The sequence below is a fragment of the Artibeus jamaicensis genome, unplaced genomic scaffold, assembly GCF_021234435.1.
Source record: "Artibeus jamaicensis isolate MK-2021 breed Jamaican fruit bat unplaced genomic scaffold, CSHL_Jam_final contig_354, whole genome shotgun sequence".
Classification (NCBI taxonomy): domain Eukaryota; kingdom Metazoa; phylum Chordata; class Mammalia; order Chiroptera; family Phyllostomidae; genus Artibeus; species Artibeus jamaicensis.
Genome location: NW_026521803.1, coordinates 11864712 through 11883198, shown reverse-complemented (window position 1 = coordinate 11883198; position 18487 = coordinate 11864712). Strand labels below are relative to the sequence as shown.

At 37.3% G+C, this 18487-nt stretch overlaps 1 protein-coding gene across 2 annotated transcripts in view; it reads right to left on the bottom strand.

The window, feature by feature from the left end:
* TAF4B (TATA-box binding protein associated factor 4b) overlaps positions 1-16598 on the bottom strand; it is a 129119-nt gene extending 112521 nt beyond the window's left edge. For both annotated transcript variants that reach the window (XM_037127847.2, XM_037127848.2), the window contains exon 1: positions 15787-16598. In XM_037127847.2, coding sequence (XP_036983742.2) covers positions 15787-16129 — 343 coding nt within the window. In that variant the 5' untranslated portion in view covers positions 16130-16598. The remainder of the gene's footprint in view (positions 1-15786) is intronic.
* Positions 16599-18487: the final 1889 nt, after the last annotated feature.

Sequence of the window (18487 nt, the reverse complement as noted above, 5' to 3'; positions counted from 1 at the left end):
AAGAAAAAAAAAAAAGGAACAGACTGTCATCTGTCAGAGGGACATGGGTATGGAGGGGCCGGGCAAAAAAGTACAAGGGGATTAAGCAGAGAAAAAAGTTCTAGACAACAATATGGGGATTACCAAAGGGAAAAGTGGGCAGGGGAGGTAGAAGAGGATAAAGAAGGGATAAATGGTAAAGGAAGACTTGACTTGAGGTAGTAAATGCACAATACAAAACATGGATGATGCACATACACCTCAAACTATATAATTTTCATCAATGTCACCCCAATAAATTCAATAAAATCAAAAGTAAAGAAAGCCTATCAAAAAAACATATATTAATAGATTATCAGAGATTATGCAATTCAGAGAACAGAAAGAAAAAAGAATGAAAAAATAAAGAGCTTCAAAGCAACATGGGCCATAGATAAAGACATCAACATATATAAAGGATTAGAAAAAAGGAATAGCCAGCTAAAAAATTCCTAAATTTGACTTACAAAAAAAACACACCAAACAATCTAGACATCTAAACAGCTCAACAAACTACAAGTAGGATTAATTTGAAGAGATCCACACAAAGACACATCATAGTAAAAATAAGCAAAGACAAAGAGAAAATCTTGGAGCAGCAAAAGAAAAATGACTCGTTATATACTAAGAACCCCTTCAAGATTAACAGCTGACTTCTCATCAGAAACAATGAAGGTCAGCCCTGGCTGGTGTGGCTCAGTGGACTGGGCACTGGCATGTGAAATAAAGGGTTGCTAGTTCAACTCCCAATCAGGGCACATGCCTGGGTTGCAGTCCAGGTCTCCAGTAGGGGATGTGCAAGAGGCAACCACACACTGATGTGTCTCTCCCTCTCTCCAGAAATAAATAGATAAAATCTTAAAAAAAAAAAAAAAAAGAAAGAAAGAAACAATTGAGGCCAGAAAGCAGTAGGATGAAACATTCCAATTGCTAAAAGAAAAAACCTGTTAACCAAAAATCAAATATCCACAAAAACATCTTTTAAAACTGAAGGCAAATAAAGTCATACCCACATAAAATCGAGAGGATTGGTTGCTAGCAGGCACACCATACAGGAATCACTAAATAAAGACTTTCAGGCTAAAAACAAGTGACCCCAGGCAATAATTTGCAGTCACATGAAAAAATGAACACTAATAAAGGTAATTACATAATTTGACAGTAGAAATACATATAACTTTTTCATTTTTCTCTTAGTAGCTTTAAAAAAACAATTATATAGAACAATATGTATATAGCTATGTTTTAAAACACTTTTTAAAGATTTTACTTATTTGTTTTTAGACTGAGAGGAAGGGATGGAGAAAGAGAGGGGGAGAAACATCAATGTGTGGTTGTCTCTGGCGTGCCCTCCACTGAGGACCTGACCCACAACTCAGGCATGTGCCCTAACTACTAATTGAACCCATGACCCTTTGGTTTGCAGGCCAGCATTCAGTCCATGGAGCCACACCAGCCAAGGCACAATATGTATATAATTATATTTTTGGACCTACAGCAACAACATAGAAATATATTTGTAAATAACAGCACAAAGGAAGTATGTGAGAGCAAAGCTGTACTGCACTAAGGAATTGACTTCTGATGGTAACGAAGCCAGAGCAAGAAATGATAGAAACCAGAAATGGTAAATAAGGTAATAAAACAAATACTACAAATACATCCTTGCTTTTCTTTCTTCTGTCATCCTCTTTAAAGATACAAAATTACATAAAGTAACAATTACAGCAAAGAATTGTTGGGTTTGTAACATATCTAGATGTAACATGTAGAACAGTAATAGCCCAGAAATAAAAAGAAAATTGAACTAAATGTTTTTATATCTTACTGAAATAAGTTAATATAAATGTGACGCAGATTCTACTAAAATGTATATGATAAGTTCTACATCAACCACAAATACATACATATACTTTATAATTATAAAGGAGTTAAATGTTATACTAGAAATATTTACTTAATGGAAAGAAAGCAGGAAAGAAGAAATAGAGGGGGGAAAGGAGAGAAACAAAGAAAAAAAGTTAATGGCAGACCTAAATGCAATATACCAATAACATCAAACATGGATGAATAATCCAATCAAAAGGCAAAAAATGTCAGACTAGATAAAAAAAAATAAGATCCAAAGATACGTACGCTACAGGAGACATTCTTTAGACTCAAAGATACATAAAGTTAAAAGTAAAAGGACAGAGAAAACATATCATGCAACAGCAATCACAAGAAAGCTGAAATGGCCAAACTAGAACCAGATCAAATACACTAAAACAAATCTTACTAAAAATAAATGGAGGGCATTTTAATTGATAAAAGACTCAGTGGATCAGAAAGATGGAACATTTCTAAACATATACAGTGTGGGGCAAAAGTAGGATTACAGTTGTGAATATGCAAAACACAGAGCTATTTTTGTATTACTATTCATTAGTTATGTTATTTTCCGTACAAATAGCTATAAACCTACTTCCCCCTAACCTGTACGCAACAAACAACAGAGCCAAAAATATATGAAGCAAAAGCTGACATAAATGGAGAGAAAATTTTGATAATTCAATAATACTTGGTAGATTGTTAATACCTATCCACACTTTGAATAAAGATCAAACAACTAAAAAGATCAACAAGGAAATCAGATACTTCAACACTATAAATCACATGAAGCATAACAACATCTGCATCAAAGGGGTAACAGAGAAGAGACAGCAAGCATTCGAGAAACTAGTTGTAGAAATAATGAACAAAAACTTCCCTAACCTGGTGAAGGAAAAAGAAACCTAAGTCCAGGACGGACAAAGATTTCCAAACAAGATGGATGACCCAAAACCACCCACACCAAGACACATCATAATTAAAATGGTAAAGGTTAAAAACAAAAAGAGAATCTTAAAAGCTGCTAGAGAAAGACAGTTACCCACAAGGGGGTTCCCATAAGACTTGTCAGCTGATCTCTGAACAGAAATATTTCATGGCTGAAGGGAGCAGTATGAAATATTCAGACTGACAAAAACCTAGGACCTGAAACCAAGACTACTTTACCTAGCAAGGCCATGAATTAAAATTGAAGGAGAAATAAACAGCTTCCCAGACAAGAAAAAGCTAAAGGAGTTTGTTACCACCAAACCAGTATTATAAGAAATGTTAAAGAGCTTTGGAGGAGAAGGAGGGAGGGAGGGAGGGCGGGCAAGGAGGATGAAGAAAGGTTAAGAGGAAGAAAGGGAGCAGGAGAGGGAAGAGGAGGAGCCGAGGGAGAAGAGGAAAAAGAAAACAGAGGAACACAGTCAAAAAACTAAAAAGGCAATACATATGTACCTACCAATAATCACTTTAAGTGTAAATGGCTTAAATGCTCCAACCAAAAGACATAAGGTAACTGAGTAGATAAGAAAACAAGGTCCAAATGTATGCTGTCTACAAGAGACCTGCCTCAGAATGAAAGGTACACACAGTCTAAAAGTAAAGGGATAGAAAAAGATATTTCATGCAAATAGTAGGAAAAAAGTAGCTGAGGTAGCAATAGATATATCTGGCAAAATAGGCTTTAAACATGGCTATAGTAGGAGACAAAGCAGGACACTACATAATGACAAAGGGAGCAATCCGCCAAGAGAATACCACCCTTGTAAACATTTATGCACCAAACACAGGACAACTAAATATGTAAAGCAAATTTTAATAAATATAAAGGGAGAGACTGACAGTAACACAGTCATTGTCAGGGATTTTAACACCTCATTGACATCAATGGATAAATCTTCCAGACAGAAAAGGAATAGATGGCCTTAAATGATATACTAGATCAGACGGATTTAATTGATAACCTCATAGCATTTCATCCCAAAACAGCTAAATACACATTCTTTCTAAGTGCACATGGAACATTTTCTAGGATAAAGTACATGTTAGTACACAAAATAAGTCTCAATAAATTTAAGAAGACTGAAATCCTATCAAGTGTCTGCTCTGACCATAATGGTATAACACTAAAAATGAATCACAATGAGAAAATTGAAAAACACACAAAGACATGGAGGCTAAATAACATGTTCTTCAACAATGAACAGGTTAACAATGAGATCAAAGAAGAAATCAAAAGATAACTTGAAAAAAATAAAAATGAGAGCACAACCCAAAATCTATGGGACACAGAAAAGCAGTCCTAAGAAAAAAGTACAGGCCTACTTCATCAAACAAGAAAAATTTCAAATCCACAATCTAATTTTATATTTAAAGGAACTTGGGGGAAAAATAACAAAAACCCAAAATGAGTAGAAGAAGAAAATTATAAAGATCAAAGCAGAAATAAACATAAAAGAGTCTAAAATAAAAACACCAAAAGATCAATGAAACCCAGAGCTAGTTCTTTGAAAAGATAAACCTTATACCAGCCTCATCAAGAAAAAAAGATGGAAGACCCAAATAAACAAAATCAGAACTAAAAGAGAACTAGAACTTCTGGCCAAGATGGTGGCAGAGATAGACACATTCCACCTCCTCGCACAACCATAAGAAAGATCGCAACTAACCTCAAAACAAAAAACAACCAGAATTGCCAGAAATCAAACTGTGTGGAAGTCCGACAACTAAGGATCTAAAGAAGAAATACTCATCCAGATGAGCAGGAGGGGCAGAGACATGGAGCCAAGGCAGAGAGGACACAGTGTGGTGGCAGTAAGGCAGCAGCTGGTAGAACAGGTGGTCCCATATTCATGTGTGGTGGATAAAAACCAAGACGGACACCTAAGGAGCAAGTAATCCCAGCCCCATGCCAGACTGCCAGGGCCAAGGGTTACTGCACCCATGAGTAAAGCCTCTTAACTTCTGGCTTCAAAAACCAGTGGGAGGGTGGGACAACAGAAAAAACTTCTAATCTCTCAGAAGAGTACATACAAAGGGCCACTATGGTACTAGAAGGTACTGAAATCCACCAAGGCAACAACTAGTGGGGTGCCAGCCACATACGGGAAGTGAGTAAAGTGACTGCAGATGGGGCAAGGGCCGAGCAAAGGGCACTGTTCCCTCTCTGACCCCTCCCCCATATACAATGCAATAAAGTGATGAAGTAGGTTGCCCAGCCCTGGCAATACCTAAGGCCCCTTACGATATAACAAATACACAAAGAAAGGGAGACAAAGCAGCTCTACCTAATACACAGAAACAAACACAGGGTGGCTGCCAAGTTGAGGAGACAAAGAAACATGGCCCAAATGAAAGAAAAGAACAAATCTTCAGAAAAATAACTAAATGGAGATAAGCAATCTATCAGATACAGAGTTTGAAATGTTGGTTATCAGAATGCTCAAAGAACTCACTGGATACGACAACAGCATAAAAAAGACTTGGGTAAAAATGAAGGCTGCATTAAGTGAAATAAAGAAACATCCACAGGGAACCAACAGTGGAGGGGATGAAACCAAGAATGAAATCAATGATTTGGAACATAAGGAAGAAAAAAAGCATTCAATCAGAATAGCAAGAGGAAAAAAGAATTTAAAAAAACCAAGGACTGAATAAGAAGCCTCTGGACATCTCCAAATATACCAACATCTGAATCTTAGGGGTGCCAGAAAGAGAAAAAGAAGAGAAAGAAACTGAAAAGTTATTTGAAAAAAATAATGAAAGAAAATTCCCCTAATATGGTGAAGGATATAGACATACAAGTTCAGGAAGCACAGAGAGTGCCAAACAAGTTGGACTCAAAGACCACACCAAGACACAGCATAATTAAAATGACAAACATTAAAGATAAAGAATCTTAAAAGCAGCCCAAGAAAAGCAGAGTTACCTACAAAGGAGTTCCCATAAGACTATACAATAATTTCCCAAAAGAAACTTTGCAGGCAAGAAGGGACTGGAAAGAAGTATTCAAAGTCATGAAAAGTAAGGACCTACATCCAAGATTACTCTATCCAGCAAAGCCATCATTTAGAATGGAAGGGCAAAGTGTTTCCCAGACAAGGTAAAGCTAAAGGGGTTCATCATCGCCAAGCCCTTATTGTATGAAATGTTAAAGGAATGCATCTAAGAAGAAGATCAAAACTATGAACATTAAAATTACAACAAACTCACAACTATCAACTCAATCTAAAAGCAAAAACAAACTAAGAAAAACAACTAGGACAGGGACAGAATTACAGATATGGAGATCATATAAAGGGTTATCAGAGGGGAGGTGGAGGGAGAAGGATGGGAGTAAAGGTATAAGAAATAAAAAGCATAAATGGTAGGTACAAAATAGACAGGAGGAGGTTAAGAATAGTGTGATAAATGGAGAAGCCTCAGAACTTGTATGCATGATCCATGGACATGAATTAAGGTGGGGGATTGCTGGAGGGATAAAGGTACCAGGTGGAGAGAGGCAAAGGGAAAAAGAAATTGAAACAGCTGTAATAGCATAACCAATAAAACATACTTAAAAATTAAAAAAAAAAAACAAAAAACTCCTCATCCCACATTCCCCTGGTTTCCACCCAACTACTGACTCCCCGAGGCTGGCTATTTTTATCAGGGCAAAACAATAAGCTATGGAATAACAAAGTTTATTCTGAAGATGCAAAGTAGAATTTTTTTAAAAAGAGAAGTAGTTACTGACACCAAAGAAATACAAAAAATTGTAAGAAAATATCACAAACTATATGCCAACAAATCGGACAATTTGGAAAAAATGGATAAATTCCTAGAAACACAATCTTCCAAAGCTGAATCAGGAAGAATCAGGGAATCTGAATAGACAGATCATAACTGATGAAAATGAAGCAGTAATCAAAAAACTCCCAACAAAAGCCCTGGACCAGATGGCTTCACAGGTGAATTTTACCAAACATTCAAAGAAGAATATCTATCTTTCTCAAACTATTTCCAAAACTTCAAGAGGGAGGACTCCCAAGCTCATTTTTTGAGTCCAGCATTATCCTAATTCCAAAACTAGATAAAGAGACTACAAAAAAAAAAATTGGCCAATATCCCTAAAGAATGCAGATGCTAAAATCCTCAACAATATTAACAAACTGGATCTAGCAATACATTAAAAATACCATACACCATGATCAAGTCAATTTATTATAATATGTAAGTTTGGTATAATATCCACAAATCAATAAACTTGATATACCACATAAATGAAATGCATAATAAAAATCACCTGATCATAGCAAGAGACTCAGAAAAAGCATTTGATAAAATCTAGTACCCATTTATGATAAAAACTCTTGACAAAGTAGGAATAAGAGGGACCATAATATGACCTCAACACAATAAAGGTCATATATGACAAACCCATAGCTAGTATGATAGTCAGTGGTCAAAGACTACAAGCATTTCCCTTAAGACTGGGAACAAGGCAGGGATGTCCATTTTCACTGCTCTTATTCAACATAGTATTGGAAGTCCTAGTAACACCAATTATAAATAAATAAATAAATAAGTATCCAAATTGAAAAGGAAATAATAAAACTACTGTTATTTGCAGGTGACACGAAAAACCACAGGAACTGATAAATTCAGTAAAGTAGCACACGACAAAAGTAAACATCCAGAAATCAGTTGCATCTTTATACACCAATAATGAACTATCAAGACAGGAAACTAGGAAAATAATCCCATTCACAGTTGCTTCAAAAATAATTAAATACCTAGGAATAAATTTAACCAAGGATGTAAAAGACCTGTACTCAGAAAATTATAAGAAACTAAAGATACAAATAAGAGGGAGCATATACCATGTTCATGAATTGAAAGAATTAACATCATTAAAATGTCCATACTACCCAAAGCAATCTATAGATTCAATGCAATTTCAATTAAGATACCAATGGTGAATTCCACAGAACTAGAACAAATATTCTAAAAATTTCTCTGGAACCCTAAAAGTCCCTTGAATAGCCACAGCAATCTTGAGAAAGAACAAAATTGGAGGAATCCAACTTCCTGGTATCAAACTATACTACAAAGCCATAGTAATCAAAACAGCATGGTATTAGCATAAAACCACACAGATCAATGGAATACAATAGAAAGATCAGAAATAAACCCACACCTTTATAGTCAACTAATATTTGACAGAGAAGGTAAAAACATACGAGATAGTCTATTCATAGGTGGTGTTGGGAATATTAGACAGATATGTGCAAAAAGATGAAACTAGACCACCTTCTTATACCACACATAAGAAACTCAAAATGAATTAAAGACTTAAATGTTAGACTCAAAACCATAAAATCCTAGAAGTAAAATATTTTCTGATATTTTACTGCCCAACACACAGGGAGAAAAATATCAGACATTTCTTGTAATAATATTCTTTCTACATATTTCCTCAGGCAAGGGAAACATAAGAACAAATAAACAAATGGGACTACATTAAACTGAAAAGTTTTCACAGCAAAGGAAACCATCAACAAAATTGAATGGGAGAATATAGTTGTCAATGATACACATGTTAAGGGGTTAATACCCAAAATTTAAAAAATTTCTAAAACTAAAAAAAAAAATTTTCTAAAACTCAACATCCAAAAAAAAACCCAACCCAACAATCCCATTGAAAAATCAGCTAAGGACCTGAATAGACACTTCTCCAAAAAGAACCTGTATATGTCCAACAAACATAAAAAGATGCTCAACATCACTAATCATCAGAGAAATACAAATTAAAACTATAATGAGATATTACCTCACACCAGTCAGAATGGCTATTATCAATAAATAAACAAGTGTTGTTGAGGACACTGAGAAAAGGGAAGGCTTATGTACTATCGGCAGGAATGCAGATGGGTGCAGTCACTGAATGCATAAATAAGTGAAACAGCAAAATGATGTTTCTCTCTCTCCTCTCTCTAAAATATTAAAATAAGAAAAAATGGAACTGCCACTTCTGGGAATTTATCCAAAGAAACCTGAAACACTAATTTGAAAGAATACATGTACCCCTACGTTCACTGCAGCACTACCAAGATTTGAAAGTAGCCTAAGTGCCCATCAGTACATGAGTGGATTAAAAAGCTGTGGTACTTTTACACAACAAAATACTACTCTGCTGTCAAAAAAAGAAGGAAATCATACCCTTTGTGACAGCATGGATGGACCCGGAGCATTATGCTCAGGGAAATAACCCAGCAGAGGAAGACAAATAACATATGATTTCACTCATATGTGGAATCTAATGAACAAAATGAACTATAAGTAAAACAGAGAGAGACTCATAAATAGAGAGTAGGTTGACAGCTATTGAGTGAGGGGGTTGGGTGGGTGGAGGAACTGAGAAAAAAGAAAAAACTCATGGAGATGGACAGCAGTATGGTGACTGTCGGGGCAGGGAGATGGATTAGGAATATGGAGGGGGTGAGGGGGGGTGGGTGATAAATGGTGATTGACAGAAACTTGACTTGAGGTGGTGAACACACAATATAGTGTACAGATGATGTGTTGTAGAATTGTGCACCTGAAACCTGTATAAAACTTTGTTAACCAGTGTCAGCCCAAAAAATTCAATAAAAAGGAAAAAAACATAGGAGCCATTCTCCATAACATTATCCAGTAGATCTAGCTAAGACAATGAAGGTTGGCTACACTAAACGGCTGGTTAGCAATGTAGATAAAACACTTAAAATGTAAGAAGATGCTACCTAGGACTTTCACAACTAGAAAGGACAAGTTAAATGCCTGGTTTCAAAGCTTCAAAGGACAGGTTGATTATCTTCTTTGGGGCTAATGCAGCTAGTGACTTTAAGTTAAAGCCAAGACTCATTCACCATTTCAAATTCTTGAGAATTATGTTGAATCTACTAGACCAGGAACAAAAAGCCTGATGACAGCACTACTGTTTACAGCACGGTTTACTGAATATATTAAGCCAACTGTTGAAACCTATGTCTCAGAAAAGATTCCTTTAAAAAAATTATTGCTCATTGACAATGTTTCTGTTCACCCAAGAGCTCTGGTAGAGAAATACAATGAGATTAATATCGTTTTTGTGCCTGATGACACAACATTCATTCTGCGGCCCATGTATTTGGGATTAATTTTGACTTTCAAGTGTTATTATTTAAGAAATATATTTCAGCGGGCCTGTGAACCAGAGTATTGAGGTTCAATTCCCAGTCAGGGCACATGCCTGGGTTGCAGGCCAGTTCCCAGCAGGGGACGCATGAGAGGCAACCATACATTGATGTTTCTCTCCCACTCTTTCTCCTTCCCTTCCCCTCTCTCGAAAAATAAATAAATAAAATATTTTTTTTAAAAAAGAAATATATTTCATAAGCCCTGGCTCAGTGGATTGAGTGCCAATCTGAGAACCAAAGGGTTACAGGTTCAATTCCCAGTCAGGGCACATTTCTGGGTTGTTGACCAGATCCCTGTTTATGGGGTGTTCAAAAGGCAATCATGCATTATGTTTCTCTTACTCTCTTCCTCCCTCCTTTCCCCTCTCTAAAAATAAATAAATAAAATCTTTTTAAAAAACAGAAAGAAATATATTTTATAAGACTACAAGCTGCCATAGATAGTGATTCTGCTGATGTAAATGCAGAAGGGGAAATATAGCAAGAAAACTAGAATTATTTAAGTGAAGCCTAAAGATGTGACTGAATTACTGCAGACTTATGATAAAACTTTAACAAATGAGGAGCTGCTTCTTATGGATGAGAAAAGAAAGGGGTTTCTTGAGATGAAATGTATTCCGGTGAAGACTGCTGAAAAGACAACAAAGGATTTAGAATATTACATACACTCAGTTGATAAAGCAGCAGCAGGGTTTGAGACAACTGACTCCAATTTTGGAGTCAAAAGAAGTTCTGTGGGTGAAATGCTATCAAACAGCATCACATGCTACAGAGAAATCACTCATGAAAAGAAGAGTCAATCAATGTAGCAAACTTCAAAGGTGTCTTATTTTAAGAAACTGCAACAGACACCCAACCTTCAGCATCCAGCACCCTGATAAGTGCTATAAACATCAAGGCACCTCCACCAGCAAAAAAACTATTTATTACTTGTTAAAGGCTCAAATGATGGTTAGTATTTTTTGGCAATAAAGAATTTATAAATTATGTTATTACACACTTAAAAGACTATAGTATAGTATAAACATACTTTTATACACAATGAGAAGCCAAAAGATTCATGTGACTCATTTCAATGCAGCATTCACTTTATTGTGGTGGTCTAGAACCATATCTACAATATATCCCAGGTATGGATGTAGTACAGAGAATAAAGAATAATTGAAAAAAATCAAAACAAATGTTGGTTCTTTGAAAAGATCAACAATACTGATAAGCCTTTACCTAGACTGACTAAGAAAAAAGGAGGCAAGGTTCAAACTACTAAAGTCAGGAATGAAAGAGGGGACATTGCTACTAACCTTATAAAAGTAAGATTATACATAAGGAATACTAGGAGCAACTGTAAATCAATATATAAATAACTTACATGAAATGAACAAATTCCTAGAAATACAAAGTACTGAAACTAACTCAAGAAAACTGGCAACCTAAATAGACCTCTAATGAAGAAATGTATCCACAAGAAAAGCCCAAGTTCAGATGCCTTGACTGATGAATTCTAAGAAACATCTAAGGAAAATTAATGCTAATCCTTTACAAATTCTTCCATAAAATAGAAGAGAACATGTATCAATTCATTCTGTAAGTTCAGTATTACCCTAATACCAAAACCAGATAAAGACATTATAGAAAAATTAGAGACCAACATATTTCATGAACATAGATATAAAAGTTCTCAACAAAGTATTAGCAAACTGAATCCAGCATCATATAAAAAGTATGAAACTCTATAACCAAGTGGTATCTTAGTATGAAAGGTTGGATTAAATATCTCAACATTAATTACTGTAAAATACCCTATCAATAGAATAAAAACCAAAAGCACCACATGGTTATATCAACAGATGAAGAAAAAAGTATTTGACAAAAATCTGACACCTTTTTTTTTCATGATAACAACTCTCAACAAAATAGGAGTAAAATGAAACTTCTTCAAACTCATAAAGGGGATCTACAAAAGACCCACAGCTAAGATCATACTTAATGGTGAATGACTAAATGCTTTCTTCCTAAGATAGGAACAAGACAAAGATATCTGGGATGAGGAATGAAATACGGACGCCTACAATTATCACTTCAGTTCAACATTGTACTGAGAGTTCTAGCCAGGGCAACTAAGCAAGAAAATGAAACAAAATGCATCCAGATTAGAAATAAGTAAAACTATTTGCAGTAATATAATCTTGTATATAGAAAATCCTAACAAATCCATGAAAATAACTGTTAAAACTAATAAACAAGTTCAGGTGGGAAAGCGGATACAAGATCAATATATAAAAAGTAACTATTTCTATATGCTTACAATGAATAAGAAAACAATTCTATTTACAAAGGATCAAAAAGAGTAATATACTTCAGAAATAAACTTAACAAAATGAGTACAAAACTAATGCTCTGGAAATTACAAAATGTTTTTGAGGAAATTAAAGAAAATATAAATAAATGGAAAGACATCCCCATCATTGAAAGACCTAATACCTAACTTGCAGGATTGTTAAGGGATCAAAGGAGATAATACTTTTGAGAGAGCGGTTCATATTTTACTTGTTTTCAAGATTTTATTTACTTATTTTCAGAGAAGGGAGAAGGAGGGAAAGAAACACTAATGCGTAAGGGAAACATCAGTTGGCTGCCTTTTGAAGCCCTCAACTGGGGACCTGGCCCACAACCCAGACATGTGCCCTGACAGGGGAAATCGAAGCAGTGACCTTTTGGTTCCCAGGCTGGTGCTCAATCCACTGAGTCACACCAGCTTGGCAGGACAGTTCATATTTTAAAGTTACCAGTAATAGTTACTAACTCCAAAAGGTCCACGATCCGTACTTTTTTTTTCAACTAAGTACTCAAAGTATCACTAGGAGATAAGATTAGAATAGTAGCACATAGACAATAGTACAGTAGTTTCCCCTTTATCCACAGTTTCACTTTCTGCAGTTCCAGTTAACCAAAGTGAACAGTAGAACAAAAATATTAAATGGAAAATTCCAGGAATAAACTATTCTTAAGATTTAAACTGAACACCATTCTGAGTGCATGATGAAATCTCATGCCTTCCCATTCTGTCCCCTCCAAGATTTGAAAAAGGGCTGCATGAAGAATGGAGTGCCAGCGCTTTCACCTGAGGAATGACTATCCGTAGACTGACTAATGCAATTGACATTATCAGGGTTAAGCTGACTCCACAGCCGTTGAAATCCAAAGAGCCAGTGGTGCACAAGATGAGCACTGAAAAGAAGAGTCTCTCATTTCATGAAACCCATCAGCACTGTGACAACTATGGAAGCTGATGACCATGTAATACTCCTTTGATAAACCCGGGACAGAAACAAGAAGCACTCGCTTATCGAGGAACTGGTTCAGGAATTTGAGAAAGCAGATGCAAATCCTATGCCACCTCTCAGCATGAAGAATTGATGAAAAGGGACTTTAACGGTCTCGGCAGTAACTTTCTGTACAGTGTGACTGTCAAACAGAATTTACCAGAGTTTATGACATAAAAGAAATAAACAAGTCCTTACTCATTGATAGGAGACACACAGAATACCACAAAAAGAGCCATAGTCTGGCCTAAAATCCCACATCTTCACAAAAAAAGAAGGCTGAAGAGGTTTTACCAAAAACATTAAACAGTAATTTTCAGAAATTTACTAGTTTCTTTATTTCTTCACAAATACCTCCTCCTTTTTAGTTCCAGCCTCTGTTAACCTATAAAAACTTGTGGTGCATATTTATATTTTTAAACAGTTCTGTTCACAGAGGAAATTCTGAAGTAAAGAGAAAAACAAATACTTAAAACTATCAGCATACTATAAGAATAAGACTTCTATAAAATTAAAGAAAACATTACTGAGTAATCAATTGCTAATGTTCAGTATATAAAAGAAATGGTATGAGAATCATAAGCTTTTAAAAATGTTTATCAGTGCTTCCATTTCATCCTTCAAACTATTGGTTTATCTTATCCTGCACCAATGAAAACACAAATGTTAGTATGCTCTTCTGCCACGCACCAGCAGAAATTTCCAAAAGCTGCTTCACAAAAGCACCTTCCCACCTTCTCTGTAACTAACAATTCCTAAAGGCAATTTATCTCCTCTCTTTTACGGGAGTTTCTCCATGGTCGACAGTGTAAAATGTGTTAGTGCCATAAATCCTTAGGCTGTGGTCCTAGTTTACTGCTATTAAGCTCTAACAAGTTTCAGTCTGGTTTCTCCATGCTTTAAAGAGATTAGGCTCTAAAATTTTATAAATCACCTTTTAGCCTGATAGTCAATGAGAAATACTGTACACATTTACCAAGTGGTAAGCAAATGGTGTGGAAAGCATAAAGTAAAAACAGTCCTGGATTTAAATTCCCTCTGACGCCTATGCATTTTGCTTTGGGCAAATTATTGTTAGAGAAATGTTTTATATGCTACCTACCTATTATAACCAACAAACAAAAGAATATAAATAATGTATTGAAAATGCCTAGGCCTGAATAAGTGATCAGTACACTCTCAATAAGTAATCAGCGAGTTTTCACTCTTGAAAAGTTCTCCGGCTTTAATACTTTTTTTTTATTATTTCAAAATGAACTTCAGTGACTAGACAGGCATTTAGTTTTAAGAAATTAGAGGGCGACTTCATTCAAACACATTCATAACTACTTTATACAAAAGTATGCAAGATGGCAATTTAGAACTGGCAGAAAACGTATCCAGTGATACACACAGCTTAACAAGTTGTATATATACCCACGTACCACACAGAACTGAAACAGAACTTTATCAGAAGTGAAGAACATAATCTTTCTGCAATGTTCATGACCAAATAGAACATTAACTACAAAAGAGCCCCATCATTTTGCCAGGGGATACTGAAATCGTTTAAATCAAATGTTTTGACTTCTTTACTTCTTTGGTATGTCAGAGTTCCAATTACTGCTGAGCAAAATTCAACCCGAGGAATGTGAGATGTGCTTTCTTCCCCATCCACTGAAACCCCGAGACTTTCCTTTGAGGAAACCAAGTAGGAACACTCAAATATCCTTCATCATATTTATAATATTTAAATGACCCTTGCATAAATTATGAAAAACAGTCCAACAGAGTAAACTCTAGGATAAAAAGAAGTAGCATAATCATAAACTTGTAGCATTCACAGCCTGCTATCACAACCGCATTGCTCTGATCTACTTGTCAACTCTGGCACTTTCTCCCTGGAAGAGGGACTCTTCTATTCCCAAGTTACATCACACATGTAAAGACTGTGCACAAAGCAACATTATTCCTTTCTGGTACTGTAAAGCAGTAACCTTGCTTAAATTTAAAATATCTTTTTCTTAACACCCAAGAATCTTTTAAATACCCTTTTTGTTAACATCGTAATGTGTGTGGATATATAAACTGATCCTTTCTCCACGTGGAAATAAACTTAGCTATACTTCCCCAAGTAGGAGCCAGTGCCTCAAAGGCCTTCCAGAATATGCTGCTCCCGCTTTCACTGTGTCACGTAGGTGAAAAATTCTTTCCTTTATACATGTAAAGAAAAAACTATGCAGTAATGACTCAAAGAGGCTGTATCAATTGCCAAATCACTGTCCTGCGAAGTCTAGATTATGAAAGGCTCTCTTGGCTGAGTTATTTTTGTAAAGCTCCAGCAAGACGGCGCAATCTGCGCCTGTCACCGCTGGCTGGACAGATGGATAAACTGGAAAAGGTGATCAACATACCTGGAGGAAGCTGCAAATTTGCAGGCAACTGGATTGTTGTGGTGTTGGGGGCTTTCACGGTGACTATCTGAGGAGCAGGCAGCCGAGGGCCGCTGCTGAGTTTAGGAAGAGCATTGACAGGAGCCACTTTGGTCACTAAGGTCCCCACGGGGGACCGTAGGGGCTGGGACACCGTGGACTCCACGCAGACATTGACAGGAGCCTTAGTCACTGCGCCCGGGGCCATGGGAGTGCTTCCCACCCGGGCCGGCAGAGCCCCGGCAGGAGCCCTGGGCAGGGTCCCGGAGGAGCTCACACCAGCTGGGGGAACGGCGCCGGCCGGTTCCGTGAGTCCCGCGGACATCCCCCAGGTGGATCAGTGGCAGCTGCAGCGCTTGCCTTCCGGGATCACACGCGAGCGGAGGCTTGACAAGCGGCAGCCGACTCCAGTGAAGTTCCGGCTCCACAGCATCGCTAGGAAGAGGCGCAGCGGCCGCGACACAGAAGTCAATGACAGGCGCCGGCTGGGAAGCAGGACACACGCGTCCGAGACCTCCCTACGGTCCGCGTGGCCCCTCCGGCAGCAATACCTGCCTTGCCGCTTCCTCAGTGGCGCTCCCACGTGCGCTGCCTCAGCCCCGAGCCTCAGCCTCGGGTTCCGCGGCAGCAGCGCTCGAGGTTGTGCGGCTCCCGGAAGGGCGTCACTTTGGCTTTCACCTCCCAGCCTAACTCTGAGCCTTGGTTACCCGTCCGAAATTTCAAAACCACAAACCCGAGCAACCCAGAGAACCTCAGGCACGCTCAGCACTTCTCAGCGACTTTACCACGCCAGCCATGTTTATATAGCCACGCGGAGACCTCGCGCACGCGCACAGACCACCGTCTCCGCCCGGGCATTCCCCGGAATCCAGTCTCCCGATTGGCCAAACCCTGGGATCGCGCTCGTGACGTCGCTAGGGACCGCTCCGGACGGGCTTTGGAATCTTCCTCCGAATCTGGAGTCGGGAGAGGCCCAGAGCCGAAAGTCTAGCGTGTGGCAGGGGCAAGCCGCGCTTGGAAAACTGCCGCATCCGCGTTCCTTTCTTAGGTATTCCCAGTTGCTAGTATCGTAAAAGCCAAGACAAGACTTTCTACAGGATTCTACTTGTGGACACTGATTTTTGAAAACAGTAATTCAGTAAGAATTCGATCCCGCTTCTTCAGTGTTTTTCTGCTGGCTTTTCTCTAAAACGCTGCTAAAATTAGCATTACAATTGACATTGTGAATTTTTTAATGTCCTTTTTCCTTCCTTTTAAATGTTTAAGAATATTGCGTAGTCTGTAGGATGTGCCTATTTTTATGTAATTTTAGAGTTGAGCTGCCCCAAGGAAAATCTATTTTTTTCCTTCGTGCATTTCGAAGGGAAAAAGATTCGAAAGATTTTTGTCTTGAAAGATGGGACAGTGTCTTTTGACCTCTACATCTGCGGAACACTTAGATCTTAGGTGCAATCCTAGATACTCCTTGAGTTAAGTTAAAAGTGCTTACTGAATGAATCAATAGTACAGTCACACATGGAAAAACTTGCCCCTTACAGATCTCTACAGAGAAGATGTCTTAATTTCAGGCTATTGCAATAATATTACACGTTTGTAGGAACTTACACTGAACTGAAAGAGATTTTACAAGTACACAGGCAACCTGACATTTACAGCTTCTAATTTTCTTCCTCCTTGTTAACGCTGATGGACAAGATCTACTCAGTCTTTACAGGTTCACGGTCTCCCACATCTCAGTACGTCCAAATCAAGAACCTGTCTATGACCCAAATAGTCGCATCTTTCCTCATTCCATGAAGACTTAGCTTATCACTTACCTTCTAGAAAATTCCTCAAAGTGAAGCGGGGAGAAAAACTCAATTGATTGAGCACCTTTTAGAGTACTGATCACTAAGAGATACATTTACTCGTCTCTTTTTTTTTCCCAACCACCTCGCTTTACTATCTTAAAAAGTGCAGTTAAAACAGTAATATATCCAAAAAGCTGTATTCAAACCAGTCTGTATGTTGTCAAAGTACATCTCTTTCCACTACTCCACAAATGTCATTCACCCTATCCCACACGGCTCCTGACAAAATGCCTTGCACATAAAAGGTACTTAATAAGTATGTGCTAAATGAATTAATTAAATGGAGCCATGCAATATTTTCAGTGAAATGGATTTGAATCCTAGATCTGCTGTTCACTAGCTGAGCAAATGGTTTAGCTTTGGTATTTTTCTTTCCATATAAGGTAGCTCAATAAACACTGGTGGAAGGAAGACATAGTTAGGACTGAGAGCTCTCCAGTTTCAAACTTCCATTACACCACCACTCCCATCTCACTTAATTTTGTTTAGGTATGTAAATAACTTCAATCAAGTTGCAAAGAGGTGTGGCAGAGTATGCAGACTTTCTCTTTAAGGTGATCTAGCATATTTTTCTTATAATTGTTTTATTTAAAATTTGATTCACTGATGGAGATTTTAATTCTCTAGTTGCAAAATATACTCTTCCTTACTCAGCACAGGTGGTAACTGCTGTCTTGAATTTAGAGTTTAGTAATAATAATGTTTACTACACTTCTTTCTTATAGAAACCCATTAATAAAACAGAATATGTAAGAACGCAAAATACATTTTATCTCTGTATGTAACAAAAAATGGAAGAGGAAGATTATACCTTGATTTTATTACGGTTATCT